Raw genomic sequence first — 18324 nt, 5'->3', positions numbered from 1 at the left:
GCTCTCCAATGCCTCGGTCAGAGACAGCACAGGCCCCAAGGTCAGATAACTGGAACTCCTGTGTCGGCACCACCCACCACCAGATCCTGGACAAGTAGCTCCACATCTCTAAGCCTCAATGTCTACATCTGTGATGCAGGCATCATCATAGCCCCTCCCTCAGAGTGGGGCCACAGGGCTGAGCAAACAGTACCGGCATAAGATAACTGCTGTTTTAGCCGGGCGCTGTGGCTCACGCCCGTAATCCCAGCACTTTGGGAGGCCGAGGCAGGTGGATCACCTAAGGTCAGGAGTTCGAGACCAGCCTGGCCAACATGGTGAAACCCTGTCTCTACTAAAAATATAAAAAATTAGCGGGGTGTGGTGGTGGATGCCTGTGATCCCAGCTAGTGGGGAAGCTGAGGTATGAGAATCGCTTGAACCAGGGAGGTGGAGGTTGCAGTGAGCTGAGACTGTGCCACTGCACTCCAGCCTGGGCAACAGAGTGAGACTCCATCTCAAGAAAGCAAAAAACAAACAAAAAGACAACTGCTGTTTTATTATTCTTATTTCTGTTGTATTATTATGTTATTATTATCACTATTTTTATTTGTATTCTATTATTGTTTCTAATAAAAACCACTATTGTTTTGATCACCACTGGTGATTAATATTATTTCCAGTATTATGATGTTATCATAACTTTGCATTGTGATGATCGGTTTCCTGAGTGGCCAAAATGAGACCAAAAATACTGCTTTTCAGGGACTGTGGGTGAGTGATCTCATTTCACTCTCCTTGCTTACATGTTGCTATTTTTCTACAATAAATATGCACTCCTGCCTCCCCAGACTTAAATGAGGCCTCACGCAGAGGAAATGCTTCACGCCCTCAGTCAGTGCCCACTTGTCTTGGATTATAGGGACTTGGGCTGCCCATGACATTTCTTTCCAGACAGGTGAGCCATTCTGGCCCCGCTCGCCTGGGCTGCGTCCAAGGCCTCCTTTTCTTTCCTTTCCTACCACACAGATACGCACCTGCCAGACACCCAGGCCACAGCAGGCCCCTCTGACGCTCTGCTGCCACAGGGTCAAGAGGTTACCATGACACTGGGGAAGAGGCAACCTTTTCTGGGTCAAAAAGCAAAGGTGATGCTCTGAGCAGCTCCGACACACGGTCCTGACCTCCCTCCACCGGGCGGGTTGCAGTCACGCAGAAAGGGCCCTGGGCTGGCCCAGCCTCCGCCATCCTGAATGAGCCACTTAAAGGCTCAGCCTTGGCCAGGTGCGGCAGCTGAGGCCTGTAATCCCAGCACTTTGGGAGGCCAAGGTGGGAGGATCTCTTGAGTCCCGCCCCCGGCCCCGTGTCCGAGTCAATCACAGGTTCCTCTTCCCAGAAGGCTTTGCCAGCCCCCTCTGGCCCACGCTGACCCTCAGGCTGGAGCCAGGCAGCTTCTAATCTCTCACTCAACAAATATTTCCTTAGCAAACAGCATCCTACTATTTATATCATAGCAGATCATGATGGAGCCAGTGACAGTGCTTTCCCTGCTTCAGGCACAACCACCCTGTGAAGGAGGTGTTCTCATCCCATTTGACAGATGAGTAAACTGAGGCTCTTACTGGAGGAGCTTGCCTTGAATTGGAGACTATCCAGACTCTAGAGCCCCAGCTCTGATGGTGGAGGAGGTGAGCTAGGAGGAGTCACCCACGGTGACTGAAGGGGTCTCAACAACACGACCTGGGTTACCCACCTATTCAGAAGTGGGAAGGAGGCTAGGCATGGTGGCTCACGCCTGTAATCCCAGCACTTTTGGGGAGCTGAGGCTGGAGGATCACTTGAGCCCAGGAGTTTGAGACCAGCCTGGGCAACACAGCAAAACCCCATCTCTACAAAAAATGCAAAAATTAGCCTAGAGTGATGGTGTGCACCTGTAGTCCCAGTAACTGGGGAGACTGAGGTGGAAGGATCACTTGAGCCAGGAAGGTTGAGGCTGCAGTGAGGCATGATTGCGCCACTGCACTCCAGCCTGGGCAACAGCAAGACCCAGTCTCAAAAAAAAAAATTAATAAGCCGCACATGGTGGCTCACACCTGCCTGTAATCCCAGCATGTTGGGAGGCTGAGGCAGTCAGATGGCTTGAGGTCAGGAGTTTGAGACCAGCCTAGCCAACATGGTAAAACCCCGTCTCTACTAAAAATACAAAAACTTAGCCGGGCATGGTGGTGCACGCCTGTGGTCCCAGCTACTCGGGAGGCTGAGTCAGGAGAGTGCCTTGAACCTGGGAGGCGGAGGTTGCAGTGAGCTGAGATTGTGCCACTGCACTCCAGCCTGAGTGACAGAGCGAGACTCTGTCTCAAAAAAGAAAAAATAATTAATTTTAAAAAAAAGAAGCTGGGGAGACCCTTAGAGGCCATCACAGTAACAATGGGAAACTGAGGCCCAGAAAAGTAAAGTCACTCCCCCGAGGCCACATGGCGAGAAGTAGCAGAACATACCCGAGTCCTCCCAGCACCTCTCACCTTGCGCCAGAGCAGCTGGGCCTGCGGCAGCCCCGTGCCCTCAATCTCATGGCGCATGCTGTTGAAGAGAGCCACGCCATACTGGTCTTCATAGAACTGGAGGAACTCCGTCAGGATCTTCCCGGTTTTTTCTGGAAGAGAAGGACAAGCAGGAGCTTGAGGTCCTCAGGGATGCTGATGCATCACGATCCTTCCCCTAGGCAGGAGTGGCTGCAAAGCCCCAAATTCCTGCATGTGGAATTGTTTGCACAGGCTCCTCGCACTCATCTGCGCTGCATTTCTGGCCAGAGCCCCGCGTTTCCTGTGAAAACCAACTGCCTTGGAAAGGGTGAACCTCCAGATGGGAAAGCGGGTAATGGCCATAGACAGAGAATCAAACAAATGCAAACAGAACCAAGACTCCATTTCCTGTCGTCACACTGGTGGGGACATGCAAAAACAGGCCATGTCACTCAGAGCTGGGGGCGCCAGGAATGGGGACAGCCATTTCGGAGGGTGGGTGTCCTGTCCTTGGATGCTCCCACCTCTAGGAATCTACCCCCATAGAACGATTCGCAGGACACAAAGGCGAATGTGCACTGAGGCCATAGCGGGGAGCAGCTGAATGTGATCTCTAGGGATGATCGGTATACATTGGTTCACCCAGGTCAGTAAAAAGTAAAAAGATGGAGGGGGGCCAGGCATGGTGGCTCCCAGAACTTTTCAAGGCCAAGGTGGGTGGATCACCTGAGGTCAGGAGTTCAAGACCAGTGTGGCCAACATGGCGAAACCCTGTCTCTACTAAAAATACAAAAATCAGCAGGGCATGGTGGCAGGCGCCTGTAAGGCCAGCTACTCAGGAGACTGAGGCAGGAGAATCACTTGAACCTGGAAGTTTGGTGGAAGGCGGAGGTTTCAGTGAGTCGAGATTGCACCACTGCACTCCAGCCTGGGCGACAGAGCGAGACTCCATATAATAAAAAAATTTAAAAAAATGGAGGGACCTATCCGGATAGGTGCCAACAAACGGAAAGGGCTCATGCTCCATTAAGGAAAGAAAGCAAGTGACAGAGTCACCTGTTGACGATCAGCTCATTTAAAAAAAAAAAAAAATCGCTTTCTGGCCAGGTGCAGTGGCTCACACCTATAATCCCAGCACTTTGGGAGACTAAGGCAGGTAGATCGCTTGAGCCCAGGAGTTTGAGACCAGCCTGAGCAACACAGCAAGACCTCATCCCTACAAAAAAATACAAAAGTTTGGCCAGGTGCGGTGGTTCACAGCACTTTGGGAGGACAAGGTAGACAGATCACCTGAGGTCAGGAGTTCGAGACCAGCCTGGCCAACATGGCAAAACCCCATCTCTACTAAAAATAGAAAGATTAGCCAGGCATGGTGGCGGGTGCCTGTAATCCCGGCTACTCAGGAGGCTGAGACAGGAGAATCACTTGAACCCAGGAGGCAGAGGTTGCAGTGAACCAAGATCGTACCACTACACCCCATCCTGGGTGACAGAGCAAGACTCTATCTTAAAAAAACAAAACAAAAGGCTGGGCGCGGTGGCTTAGGCCTGTAATCCCAGCACTTTGGGAGGCCGAGGTGGGCAGATCACAAGGTCAGGAGATAGAGACCATCCTGGCTAACACGGTGAAACCCTGTATCTACTAAAAAATAGAAAAAATTAGCCAGGCATGGTGGCGGGCGCCTGTAGTCCCAGCTACTCGGGAGGCTGAGGCAGGAGAATGGCATGAACCCGGGAGGCGGAGCTTGCAGTGAGCCGAGATCGTGCCACTGCACTCCAGCCTGGGCGACAGAACGAGACTCCATCTCAAAAAACAAAACAAAACAAAACAAAAATTAGCCAGGTGTGGTGGCGTGTGCCTGTATTCCCAGCTATTCAGGAGGCTGAGGTGGGAGGGTCACTTAAGCCCAGGAAGGTCGAGGCTGCAGCGAGCTATGATCGTGCAACTGCACTCCAGCCTGGGCGACAGAGCGAGACCCTGTCTCAACACACACATAACAAAACCAAAACTCCTCCTATTTGTACATATAGCTTACTTAGGCTTGGGTGCGTGGAGGAGGTCTGGAAGGCAGCATGCCAGGCTGGGAAGGCAGGACCTCTGGTGTGGGAGTGGGGAGTACAGAGTGAACTTCATTTTCTGTTTATTTGCTTTTATAGCATTTGAATTATTTTATAATCATGATTCCTTTCATAATAAAAAATAAACATTCTAAAATTAATGCCTCTACCAAGTGAACAACCTTTCTGCTTTCACTGGCCATTTGCTCCTGTCTTCTGCGCGGTTTCTGAATAGAGGTGAGTGCTATGGCCTTGAAGGCAGGCCCAGGCCACATCAGGCTCAGCACGTGTGCTCCTGGGCGCCCCCATGTTCAGATGAAGGAGGAGGCCCAGAGAGGGTCTCGGACCCATGAGGGGAGAGGCTTCCTGGTCCTAAGAAGCTGCAGCTCGCGTCCCAACTGGGATTTGTGCTGGCCCGCTGTGCGGCTCCCCTCTCTGGGCCTCGGTTTCCCCCATGCACTGAGAGGCTGCATTCGATGACGGACAGGCCCTGCCATCTCTGACAGTCTTGGATTCCAGGTTTCAAAGACCTGGTCCTTTCTCAAAACAGGAGCTGGCAGGAACCTGCCCCTCCCATGGCCAGTCTCCAGGTACCGAGGGCACCTGGCTAGCATGACATTTCATTCCATCCTCTCTATAGTTCTGTGAGGGAGAACCTGTGTTATCCCCACTTTACAGAGGAGGTAACTGAGGCCCAGGGAGGTTAAGTCACTGGCATAAGGTCACACAGCCAGTGGGTGGTAGAGCTGGGATGCAGTCCTGGGTCCCCACCAGGAGGTGGTGGCCTGGGAGGAGGGCTGAGAGGGCATGTCACACACCATGCCTCACAGCTCATAACCAGGGTCCCAGGCACGTGACCTTCCTGGGTGTCTGCCCACACCCCGGGCCCTGCCTCGGTGATGGGGGTGGAGGGATGCCCCCCAACCCCTCTCCACAGACCCTGTCCCTCCCTGTACTCCCCTTTCCTGGAGTAAGGTCATGTCTGTCCAGATTCCAGTTTGGGGGGAGGAAGGGGAGAACAAATGAGGAATTTGCTTTGAATGCCTATTTTTTAAAAACCATAAACAACCAGAACTCTCTCTGAGACCATGGGAATTGTTTTGAAAAATCATGAGGCAGAGAGGGGGCAAATGGAAGAGAGTCATACATCGGGGATAATAAAGAAAAGAGGATGGAAGCTGACAATAACATCGGTACCATGGTTGTCATTGTCATAGCCACCATTTGCAGAGCATTAAACCCGTGCTACGGCAGGTTTTATGTATGTGAACCCAGAGAATCTCCATGAGAACCCCAGGAAGCCAGTGCTGTTGTTTTCCTATTTCAGGGATGAGGAGTCAAGCCACGCACCCCACAGGCATTCTATCAACGTGGTCGGCAGGATGGGCAGGCTTGGGCCTGCAGGTCTCAGGGGTCCTTTGGCCGTGGTTCCAGGGCCCCCAGCCAGCCCCAGTGCATCCAGCCCACAGACAGATCCCAAAGGGCTGGAGTCTGCCACCCTGGCCCTCAGGGAGCAGGCCCTGGAGGGAGCTGCCATTGCTGTGAGGACTCGAACACAGGTCTGCCTGACCACAGCCCGTGTTCAGCTGCCCGGACAGCACAGTCCAGATATGGTGTCCAGGCAGGGAGGAGCTGGGTTCAGAAAGGCCCCTGGGCTGGGCTGGGGAGGACAAAAGAGGGCAAGACTGAGCCAGGAGAAGGCCCAGGCATGTCCCACCGAGGGACAGTTAAGGCCCAAGTTGGGCAGACTGTGGACTGGAGAGGAAGCTGCAGGAAGCTCTGAGGAAGGGAGACATGGGAGTGCGGGGACCCTGCTGCCTGTCAGGGTGGGAGCTGAAGGTCAAGGCTGAAGGTCAGGTCCCTGGACCAGTGCAGTGCTGCCCACAGGCCTAGGGCCTCGGGCTGAGGGGACCCAGGCAAGGGCCAGGGGTCCAGGATGCAGTTCCCTCTAGGTTTGTCACGTTGGCCCCAGGTGGGGCCGGAGTCGCTCACTATCCAGGCTTGCTCTCAGAATTCAGGAGCCAAATGGGTCAGGTAGGGAGGGCCAGGAACTCTGCTGGAGGGGTCTGGTCTCCTTTTGCTCACCACTGGATCCTGGGCACCAGGCCTGGCACAAGCAGATGTCGGCAAGGGGAGGAATAGTGGGGGTTTGGTCCAGCAGCCAAATAGTTACTAAGTCCAAACAAGGGAAGGCCGTGGGGCAGGCATCGGGGGGGGGTACTGAGGGAGCGCCATGCTGCAGGTAGGGGGACAGCATTAGCAAGGGGTTAAGGACCTTAAGGACGGAGCCCAGGCAGCACCGGGAAGCCAGCTCCGCTCAGAAGAAGGGTGGCGACCACGGGAGAGCTAGAAAGGGAGGACCATGGGAAACAGGGCCACGGATGGCTCCTTGGCAGGGGTAGCCCGGAGCACATTCTTGAGAGATGTCTTCAGCCAGCATGGAAGGAACCGCCACGTGCTTTGTACAGAGGAAGTAACCCAGAGACGCAGAAGATGAGGACTCGGGTGCTGGGGACCCCAGGTGTGGAGGCCAGAGGGACCCAAAAGGCCAGCAGCATTGGGAGGGGGCCAGCCTGGACAAAGGGCTTGCAGGGCCTTCCTGGCTGGACCCTGCTGGAAGAGGACCCAGGCGGGCACTGCAGCCCTGGCAGGGGCTCAGCCAGAGGACCCAGCCTGGCCACCGCCTTACCTGCTGAGCTCTGGGGCTGCAGTCCAGGCAGGCCCCACCCAGTACCCCACTTTTCCTTCTTGCTCCCTGCAGTGGCTCTCCCCCGGCATTGTTGCTTCAGGATTTTACAACTCAAATTCCCACACGGCGTCCCGGCCTGGGTGTCTGTGGGGGTCCTGAGCCCGGGCACCCCTCTTTCCTCCATACTTGCCCACAGCAGCTCTTTCCATTTCCTGCCACAGCCTCTGGAGACACCACACACCACGGATTTGGGGCAGATGTTGGACAGGGCCTCCAACACTCAGGCTTACCACCCTGTTAGGGGAATGTGAGCCAGAGAGGGTGAGCAGCTCAGCTGAGGTCACACAGCCAGATGGAGGCAATTAGGTTTGAGCCATAGTCGGCTGCATGCCACCCTCCTGGTCCTAGCTCTGGCCATTGTCTACAGGGCCCCACAGGCCCCCTACCTCCCCTTAGAGGGCAGAGAGGAAACTGGCTGTGCCCCCATCTACAGAGGCAGGGCTGGCCCGCAGGTCCTGGGCCCAGGAACTGGGGGGCTCCAGCTGGTGGTAGAAATCACTCGCTTCTGTGAGCTACAGAGAGGCTGGGGTGGGGTGGTGTGAAGGTGTGTGCCAGCTTCGTCACTTTCCACATTATCTCATCCATTCTGCCTCCCTGCATTGACTCAGCCCCAGGTGCTGTTAGGTGAGAAGGCAGGGAATGGAGTGGGGCAGGACTCACAGAGCCTGCCCTGCGGCCCCAGGTGCCCAGCCTCCTGGTGAGGAGCTTGAAGTCAGGACCAGAGTCCCCGCCCTGCCATATGCCAGCCCTGCAAGCGCCTAGCTCTCAGAGACTCACATTCTTCATTTGTAATTGGGCCTCTCCGAAGCTGTTTCCGAGCTCTGAGCTCTGCAGGACCCGATAGCGTTTGAGGTGCTCAGCTCCAGGCCTCCATAAACGTCACTGTTAATCATCAGTGTCCTCAGCTGAGAACAGCAGTCATAAGAGACTGTTTGAAATGTTTATTAGCAGTATAACTTTTATAGTTTGAAATAATCCAATAAAGATTTGTTTTCTGAAGAACCGGGACAAGAATCACAAAATAATAATGATAATGATGGGAGGCCTTCCACAAACAAAGATCACAGATGCGGGGAAGCCAGGGGGGACAGCAGGTCCCTGTGTTTGATGGGGGGTCCTGCCTGACCGTGGCTAGGATCCCCTGGCATAACCCTTAGCCTCTGCTGGCGCCCAGAGCCATTGGTTGCCCCCTTTTCGCCTTCTGCCAGCAGGAGGTAAGCCCACGCCCATCAGACACAGGGCCCACCTGTTCTTTGCCCCAACACACACCATTCTTCAAATGGCCCAGAGGGAAATACAACCCTCACTTTACAGCTGTATGAACCGAGGCTCAGAACAATTAAACAGCTCAGGAAAGGCCACTCTTGTCAGTCCACAAAACCTGCCGAGGCCCCTCACAGAGGTTGTCACAAAAGGCGCCTGCCTGTTGGGGTCCCGGTTCCCTTCTTAGCCCAAGAGGGCAGCGTGTGAATTCTGGGAGTGGAGTCGAGTCCTGATCTGTGCCCAGGGACCTCAGGAAGCCACTCCCATCCCAGGCCTCTGTCTCCACGTGGTGTCTCTATGGGTACTGGGCTGCATCCACCTCTGAAGAGGCCACTTTTGGGGATGCAGGTCCAGGGCAAAACTCACAACACACACTTGTGGGTTTGTTGTGGAGCTGAGAGCCAAGCCTTTCAGCAAGTTGGTTGAATAAGGGGGTGCTCTGTGGATCTCAGGGGGGCTCTGCTCCCCATATGACTGGAACCCTGTCTCCAAGGGCTGCATCCTATCGGGTTATTGAGGGTGACTGAGAAGGACCCCCTCACAAGCCAGTCCTCCTAACTCTGCCCCTGGATCCCCAGAGTTTGCCAGGGATAGGTGCCTATCCACCGACAACTTACTGCATGCTCCACAGCCTGTTTAATCCTAACAGGTATTAGTATCCCATCTGACAGATAAGAAAAGTGAGACTCAGGCTAAACACAGCGGCTGCCACCCAGGAAGCACTCAGTGAGTGTCACATGGCTATTTAGAAACGCAGTTGTGTGGCCAGGCATGGTGATGCGTGCCTGCAATCCCAGCTACTCAGGAGGCTGAGGCAGGAGAATCACTTCAATCTGAGAGGCAGAGGTTGCTGTGAGCCGAGATCGCGCCACTGCATTCCAACCTGGGAGACACAGTGAGACTCCATCTCAAAGAAAAAAAAAAAAAAAAGAAATGCAGTTGTGCGGCCGGGCACAGTGGCTCACGCCTGTAATCCCAGCACTTTGGGAGGCCGAGGCAGGCAGATCACTTGAGGTCAGGAGTTTGAGACCAGCCTGGCCAACATGGTGAAACCCCATCTCTACTAAAAATACAAAAATTAGCCAGGCATGGTGGCGGGCACCTGTAATCCCAGCTACTTGGGAGACTGAGGCAGGATAATTGCTTGAACCTGGGAGATGGAGGCTGCAGTGAGCTGAGATTGCGCCATCGTACTCTAGCCTGGGAGACACAGTGAGACTCCATCTCAAAAAAAAAAAAAGAAAGAAATGCAGTTGTGATCACATCTGGAATTCACTATATACTTAAAATGGATAATTTATACAAAGACTGTGTATTAGGGACATCTCATAGTAAGAAAAATTAAGGATCGAGCTGACTGATCTTTTGGGAATGATAGATATGTGGAAAAATACAATAAAGATCTAATTTGGGTCAGTCAAAAAAAAAGAAAGGAAGAAAAGTGAGGCTCAGAGAGACTCACTGACTCACTCAAAGACACACAACGGAGGGGAAAGAGGTGGGTTTTGGACCTTGTCTCCCACCAAAGCCTGCACAGAGCCCTACCCCGCAAAGCCTCTCATCCCAGTGACCCCTCACGAGGACCCGCAATGCCGCTTTCAAACCCCTGGTTTTCCACTCTCTTGCTGGGTTCTTGCCCAATCCCAAGAATGAGGCAACACAAGGCTTTACTATCCTCATCTTACAGACGAGGAAACCGAGGCTCAGAGGGCAAAGTGACTTTCCCGAGGCAACAGCTGGCAGGTGTCAGAGCCGGGACTGAGGTCTAGGGTTTCCAGCTCCACTGGCCCCTGTCGGGTCGGAGCTGGTGGAGAATCATCGGACCCACTGGAGCCTTACTTCTTCATCCTCACTGGGCCCTAATTTTCCCACCTTTAAAATGGGAGGGTGGGTCCCTGTCAGCTCAGCTGACCGAAAATCTCAACGACAATCTAATCAGTGCTGCCCTGGCCCCAGGAACTGACCGGGATGCTGGCCTCAGCACCTCCTGTGAGCTGCTGGTGAGTCAGCTCTGACCAGCAGCTGATCACAGCCCCCTCGGGCCAGACAAAAGGACCTGGGGGAGAACTAGGCACCCCCCATCACCTGCAAACAGGGCACCATTTCTACATGGACACACAGGCTCTGGGTCCAAGTCCCAGCTCTGCCACCTATGAGCTGTGTGGCCTTGGCTAAGGCACTTCTCTTCTCTGAGCCTTTATTTTCCCCTCTGCAAAATGGCACAACAGTATCTGCCTGACTGGGTTATGAGACAAACGGGCTACTGAGCATGAAGCCCTTTACCCTGGCAAGAAGGGGGCACTTCACCAATGGGGGCTCTTAAGAAGTGCCTCTTGTCAAGGTTCCTCTAACCCACAGTGAGGCCCTTGAAACAGAGGCTGAGCATGCAGCCTGGCCCACCCCGGGACCAGCTCCAACAGCAGCCAAGGCGGCCGGAACTTTAACTAATCTCTGATTTTCCAAACTGACAACGTTAAGGGCCACGCTACTTCCTGTGCAGATAGTGAGGCTGGGCAAGAACTGGGGAGGCCCCAGGGTGGCCTGGAGGCTTGGGGAGCTGGGGGATGGGGTACCAGGCCCACTGTGCAGATAGGGGAACTGAGGCTCAGAGAGGAGAGGAGGCTTGCTGAGCTGAGAATGGAGGAAGGAGTACAGGGGTTCTCAGAAAATGGACCTAAAAAGGCGTATCCCGGAGGGCCTCGAATGCCAAGCTAAGGAGTTCCTTCTTTGCCTTCTCATGACGCTCCCCAAAGCCACCATGTGCCGCACCTGTGCTAAGCATTTTGCTTGGACCCGTGCCCCCGATTCTTCAACTCAACCTCGGGCCAGGTGGTATTGGTACTGGCAGAACATTTCAGACCAGGTGACCGAGAACTGGGTATCTCTGCCAAATCACTCTGCTGAGAAGAGGCAGAGGTAGGATCTGCACCCTGGTCCCGACCTGATGCCTAAGCCTGAAACCCTGTTCCACACGGACGGGGGACCCAAGAGGAAGAGAGTCATCTCCAGCTGTGACCACATCCAGCTCATGTCCACCATGGGGGCTGCACGCCGGCGCCAGCCCTGGTTTGGCCCCAGTGGAGGGCGCTGTGCCAGACCCGTTCCTGGCTCATCCGGTCTCTCCAGTGGGCTCCAGGGACACACCTCACCCACGAGGCCCAGCCCGGTTTCAGGGTTTCAGGGCTGAGAGGTTTGCCGACGGAAACCAGGCAGGTAGCAGCACCCTGTAGGGTGGGGCGGGCTCAGAACCTGCCCGCCTGGTTCCCAGGGCATAGGGAGCAGGTCCAGCATGAGGAGGTGGGGGAAAGAGGGGGGTGCCGACCCCACCTACCCTACAGTCCAGGGACCAGCAGAGGCAGAGTCGGGCCAGGGACTCCATTCTCCCAGGTCTCAGAGTTGTCCCAAGCACCACCATCTCCATCATGTGCCTGAGACAGCAGGGAGAGCTTGGGGTCCAGAAAGGTGGTGACACTCTCCTAGGGCCACACAGCACATCCAACAGAGCTGGGTTGGCATAGACCAGTGCCTCGCTCAGGGCCTTTCTACTTTCTACTCGCCCCCCACCTACTGTCACAATCGACACACAATAGCAGCAGCCACTTGTCAGCACCACCTCTGTGCCCAGCACGGCACTGCACATGCACACTCATTATTTCACGCACTGTCCTCACTTCCCAGAGAACACTGAGGCTCAGAGAGGTTAAGGGACTTCTCCAGGGACACACAGCTTGTAAATGACATGAACTCTGAACAGGGAACCAATGTTTGGGCAAAACCATCTCACCCTGGCCTCCCTGCAGCACCAGCCCGTGGGTGGCCTCCACGGGAAGGGCAGACACAGGGCTCCTGCTCAGGACCTGTAATCAGGTGGGAAGTGGGGGGTGGGAGGGGTAATGACAGGCGCCATCAAGTAGCAGGAGGGGGACCAGCAGCCCATCCACGAGAAGAGCCTGAGCCAGCAGCCAGAATCTGGCAGGCCAGGGAGGAGGAGGACAGCTGAGTGTCCCCCACCCAATCAATTCCTGTCCAGAAGAGGGACCATACCAGAGAAGGCAAGAGACAGATTCAGGGTCCCTCCATGAGCCATCCTTGGAAGAAGGGGTACAAGAGCAGACCCCTGGGACCCCCCTTCTGGGCCTGAGAGAAACAGGGCCTATGGGATTCCCACCCCACCACGACCTGCCCCCAGCACAAGCCCAACAGGGTGAGGCAAGCTCCCCAGCACCCAGGGGCCAGTCAAGTGGCCACCCAGCCTGTGCCTCTAGTCACTGCCCCCCAGCCAGGCCACTCCCGTCCTGTGCCCACCGCAGCCACCGAAGTCCTGCCTACTCCATCCTGGCTGTCTCTGATCCTTCCCACACACAGGGGCCACAGGGGAGTTGCCCAACGTTTCCTGGCTCGGAAACCTTCCAGTGGTACAGCTCCTACTGCCTCTGGGATGGAACTGAGCTCCTTACCATGCCCGCAGGCCGAAGTCATCTGGGGTCTCTCAGAGGCTGCTCCCCAAGTCCGGAATACAGTCTTCTGCCAAGCTCACTCCTCAGCCCACCACCATGCGTCTTTCAACTGGAAAGCCCCAGGCTGGGTGGGAGCCCTCCACCTATTCCCGCAGCCCACCGCTGGCCTCCTGGTGGGTAAAGGTCTGTTCCTCATGTGGCTCCCACAGGCAGCACCCCTGCTCCTGGGGCGGGGCCTGGCACGCAGTGGAAAAGGAAGGGAAGCCCACAGCAACAGGCCAGAAGTGGCAATCTCAGGCCAGACCCACCCCCAAAAGAGAGCCACCAAGCCACTGAGCAATAAGCCCCCACACACCCCGGAGATTCCTCACCACGGAAACGGAGGCTGACATCGGAGCAGGCCCTTGGCTGGGTCCTGGGGATGAGGAAATGTACACTGTGCTGTCCTTCCTTGGGAAGGTGGCTGCCACCGACATTTCCCCCCCTGCTGGCCTCAGGTGCCCTGAAGGGGCCCTTGGCTGTGTCACTCTTCCCTGAGGCCAGTTTTGTTTTGTTTTGTTTTGTTTTGTTTTGTTTTGAGATGGAGTCTGGCTCTGTTGCCCAGGCTGGAGTGCAGTGGCACGATCTTGGCTCACTGCAACCTCTGCCTCCCAGATTCAAGCAATTCTTCTGCCTCAGCCTCCCCAGTAGCTGGGATTACAGGCACCCACCATCACACCTGGCTAATTTTTTGTATTTTTAGTAGAGATGGGGGTTTCACCATGTTGGCCAGGCTGGCCTCGAACTCCTGACCTCAGGTGATCCACCCACCTCAGCCTCCCAAAGTGCTGGGGTTACAGGCGTGAGCCACTGTGCCTGGCCCCAAGGCCAGTTATTAACAAGGAAAAACCTCTTCCCTTAAAGACAGCATCCCTCAGCACGCCAAGGCCCGACAATGACAGCCGTGTGACCCTGCGTGAGCCAGCCCTCAGCTAGGGACTTCCAGTGCGAGATCATTCTCGACTCTCAAAATGGCCCAGGGAGAAAGGCTCTGTCTCCACACCAGGAACAAAAAGGCACAGAACAGTTAGGGAGCCCTCCTACCCCGAAGCTAATGGGTGTCACGCTGGCTGGGGACACCTCACGCCATCTGACATAGACCCGGACAACAGCTGCAGGAAGTGGTACAGGAATCACCCCCGATCAAGACAGAGGCTGGAAGGTCCAGGGCCTTGTCCCAGGTCAGCCGGCTGTCAAGCAGGGAGCCAAAATCCAAGCTGGGGTGTGAGCCCAGGCTGGCTGAACCTAGACTCCACGGGCTGTGGAAACATCTGGAAGATGGTTGCATGAAGCACTTTGTAAAGGATCTCTCTGGGCTCTGATGGCCCCAAGAGACTATGGACTCACCTGTCACCACAGGCCTGGCACACGGAAGCCCACAAGTATGTTACACAGAATCACATCCAAGATCCGCAACCTCAGCCCCGCTCTCCTTCCCATCCCCACACCCTGGGCGTCTCTTGCCTCCATTACACATTTCCTACCTCCACATCTTCATCCATGCTGTGTCCTCTGGCTGGACCGCCCTTCCCTTCAATTCCACAGTTCACAATCTTAGCCAGACTTTCAACGCCCTGCTCACCCATCCTCTCCTCCATCACACTGTTCTTCAGTTCCCCATTTGCAGAAAATTATAATCATAAGTGCCACATGAGCTAATGCATGTAACAGTTAGCTCTGTGCCAGGCACAGAGGCAGATCCCATATATGCTAAAAATTATAGTCAACATTATTTCATTTAACCCTCACTGGGACGTACTGCCAAACCCACTTTATGGATAAGGGATCTGAGGCTCCTGAGAAGTTAAGGGACTTTCCCAATATTACACAGGTAAGAGCAAAACTGGGATGTGAAGCCAAGCCTGCTTCTGTTCACTGCTCAAACTATGCTGGAAGAGAGAAGAGCTAGAACCATTTGCTGACTCTCTGCTGGGACATTCCTTGCTCGACTGGCAGCTTCCCAGGTTGGAATGGTATCTTGTTCACTTCTGTATCCCTGGTACCTAACATGGCACTGGCCTTGGGAGAGGAGGGTGGGTTTCTCACAGAGATGGGTATTTCTGGAGCCATGCTTAAAACAAGAAGCAAACCCTGAGCTCAGAACAGCCTCTCTGGGCCTCAGTTTCCTTATCTGTAAAGTGGGTATAATGTCATAGTCCTCCACCACCACCTCACAAGGTTGCTGGGGTAGGGAGCACTCAGGAGATGTTGGCTTTTGTTGCTAACACCAGGATAGGGCTGCGTGAACCCTATAAGGGCACATGGCTGTTATTCTTTTTTTCTTTTATTTATTTAATTAATTAATTTTTTTTTTGAGATGGAGTCCCCACTCTGTTGCCCAGGCTGGAGTGCAGTGGCATGATCTCAGCTCGCTGCAATCTCCGCCTCCCAGGTTCAAACAATTCTCCTGCCTCAGCCTCCCAAGCAGCTGGGATTACAGGCATGTGCCACCACACCCAGCTGATTTTTGTATTTTTAGTAGAGACGGGGTTTCACCACATTGGTCAGGCTGGTCTCGAATTCCTGACCTCAGGTGATCCACCCGCCTCGGCCTCCCGAAGTGCTAGGATTACAGGCATGAGCCACTGCACCCGGCCATGGCTGTTATCTTGGCCTTTGGTGCTGGTAGAATCCCTGCCATGGCACATTCCCTCATTCATGGGCCAGCCACATACTCCTAAGAGGCCACTGGACCTGGGAAGGGACCTCCAAGATCAAGTCCAAACTATCTTTTGGACAGATGGGGAAACTGAGGCTGGGGAAATGGGGAAAAGCTGCCCAGGGTCCCATTGCCCTGTTAGTGTCCCAGCTCCTCTGAGACCATCCTGGGGAGAAACAGGTGAATGGGGCTTTCACACCCAGCAAACCCAAGCGAACCGCAACCTCAGCCCCTCAGCTTCCTCCTCAGCGGAGGAAATCTGGCCTCTGGCCTTGGGGTCCCACGTCTACAGTGCCCTCCTAGCGTCCACCCCTTGTGCCTGGCCAACTCCTCTTTCTCCTCCCCAGGCTCAAGTGCCACCTCCTCGGAACCCTCCCTCCAGACAAGTCCCGGCCTCCCAGGTCTCCACAGCCTCCCTGGCCTCCACTCCCACAGCCCCTGGCCTGCCCCCCGGCACTCCCCTCAACCACAGTTAATGCCTCATCTGAGACGCTCCCCGGACTGAGACTGCTCTCCGCTGTCTCCCCAGCACCCAGCTCCCGCCAGGCCCAGGGGGGTGCTTGATAAACAAGTGCCGAACAAGTGTTAGGTCACCCAGCCTCAGGCGCCAAACAGGTCACCAGGGAGGCCATGGTGGGCAGGGACGCAGTCTGAGGGCACAGGCCGTCTGGGTCTCATCACAGAGGCAGGTCAGGCCCAACAGAGCCAGGAGTCAGCTGGGGTTTTTCACAAGGCTGCCTTGAAAACTCTTCTCGGTTGGCAAATATTTAACCAGGGCTGGGCCACAACAGGTCTGGTGGGGAAGGGTGAGCTTTGAGGCAGGAGGGCTGGGAGGAGAGGGCGGGGCTGAGGCGGGAGCCCAGAGAGATGCACCCAAAAAAACGGGTGACCAAAAACCCGCCCACTGGGGCTGCCCTTTCCTTTACACCTCGAGGCCGCCTGGTGGGAGGAAGTCCATTCCCATCTTGACACAAACAGAAGGAAACAAAAGCCCTCTCATCCCCTCCTGCCCCCCACCCCGCTTGCCTGGCAGTGGCCCCAGCCCACAGCCCACAGTGGCAGCTTGTTCTGGGAGCCCAGGATGAGGCATGCCTGCCGTCTGGGAACACAGATCCTCGCTGGGAGGGCAGCCCAGGGGGTGCCGAGACCCCCAGCAGCGTCACCACCCAGAGCAGGACCCACACTCCAGGGGGTGGGCACCCAAGGCTGCCGTCCTGCGGCCCCCTGGCCAAGGCCACGCCCAAGGAGGAGGCTGATCTATGACAGTGATTGTGTAGACACGACCCTCCTTTCCCCTCACATGGAGTCACCCATTCCTGTTGTCTCTGGCCTTCATTCCTTTCTTGTCATCCTCACCACCCCCACAAGAGCCTGAGCCTTAGCCAGCCACCTGTCAAAACTGCCCAGGCCCCAGAGGAGCATCCCCACGCCTGTCCACAGGTGCTCCTCATACCCCTTCTCTCAGTCACGTCCAGGGCCGAGGCTGGACTGGGAACCCAGGGTGCTCTGCTGTGGCTCGTGCACATTGGCAGGTGCCCCCCACGGGCCTGGACACCTGCCCTGGGCCTGAGAACCCACCACCAATGTTCCCCTCAGCGTCCAGCCTGGTGTTGGACCTTGAGATATGCAGGAAGAGCCTGTGGTCAAGCCCTTCCCCCAAGATGTCCGCAGTGTCAACCACCCAGCCCCGCCCCATCAGACAGGTCACAACCACTGGGGCAGGGCTGAGGACAGGACCCAGCCCAGATCCCATGTCCTCCATCAGCCAGCGCAGGCCAAGCCAAAATGGCAGATGTCAGGCGAGTCACCAAGTTCAGGCGAGGCTCTGAGGCTTCATCACGATGGCCAAGAAAGGGTTTATGTTGCCCTCACTCATTCATTCAGCAATCCTGGCCACTGGGTACTCAGGAGAGAGTACACTAATGAGGGAGGCAGATTGTCAACAAAAACTACAATTACTAGGAGCCCCAACTGGGAGAAGCACAGGAGGTCACAGGAGCCCAGGAAGGTGACTGACCAAGCCTGCAGGGTCACAGAAGCCTCCCAGAGGGAGGTAGCAGCTGAGACACAAAGAGTCCCTGCTTGGGGAGGGAGGACACCGGGAAGGGAGTGTGTGCCAAGCAGAAGACCCGAGAAAGGCCAAGATTCGGACAGGCATGAAAGAGTTAATCCATTCCACAAAGATTTATCAGCACGTCCTAGGTCAAGTAGGACCCTTCAACAGTGCAGTGTCAAGGTCCTGGAACCAGATCTCAGTTCAAATCCTAACTCCACCCTTTGCTGGCTATAGGACTTTCAGCAACACATGGCTCAATTCTCTCTGAACCTCTGTTTCCTCAGCTGTAACATGGGAGTAACAGCAACCTGGCCAGGTGCGGTGGCTCACGCCTATAATACCAGCACTTTGGGAGGTCACCTAAGGTCAGGAGTTTGAGACCAGCCTGGCCAACATGGTGAAACACCGTCTCTACTAAAAATACAAAAATTAGCTAGGCGTGGTGGCGCATGCCTATAATCCCAACTGCTCGGAAGGTTGAGGCAGGAGAATCGCTTGAACCTAGGAAGTGGAGGTTGCAGTGAGCTGAGATCGCGCCACTGC

At 55.3% G+C, this 18324-nt stretch overlaps 1 protein-coding gene across 4 annotated transcripts in view; it reads right to left on the bottom strand.

Annotated features, from left to right (window-relative positions):
* NIBAN2 (niban apoptosis regulator 2) overlaps positions 1–18324 on the bottom strand; it is a 64937-nt gene that overhangs the window by 23721 nt on the left and 22892 nt on the right. For all 4 annotated transcript variants that reach the window (XM_063594192.1, XM_003822289.5, XM_063594193.1 and 1 more), the window contains exon 2: positions 2502–2632. In XM_063594192.1, the coding sequence (XP_063450262.1) occupies positions 2502–2632 (131 nt within the window). The remainder of the gene's footprint in view (positions 1–2501; positions 2633–18324) is intronic.

The sequence above is a fragment of the Pan paniscus genome, chromosome 11 (genome assembly GCF_029289425.2).
Source record: "Pan paniscus chromosome 11, NHGRI_mPanPan1-v2.0_pri, whole genome shotgun sequence".
Lineage (NCBI taxonomy): Eukaryota > Metazoa > Chordata > Mammalia > Primates > Hominidae > Pan > Pan paniscus.
The sequence above is the reverse complement of the archived record's forward strand: the minus strand, read 5'-3'. Positions and strand labels throughout refer to the sequence as shown.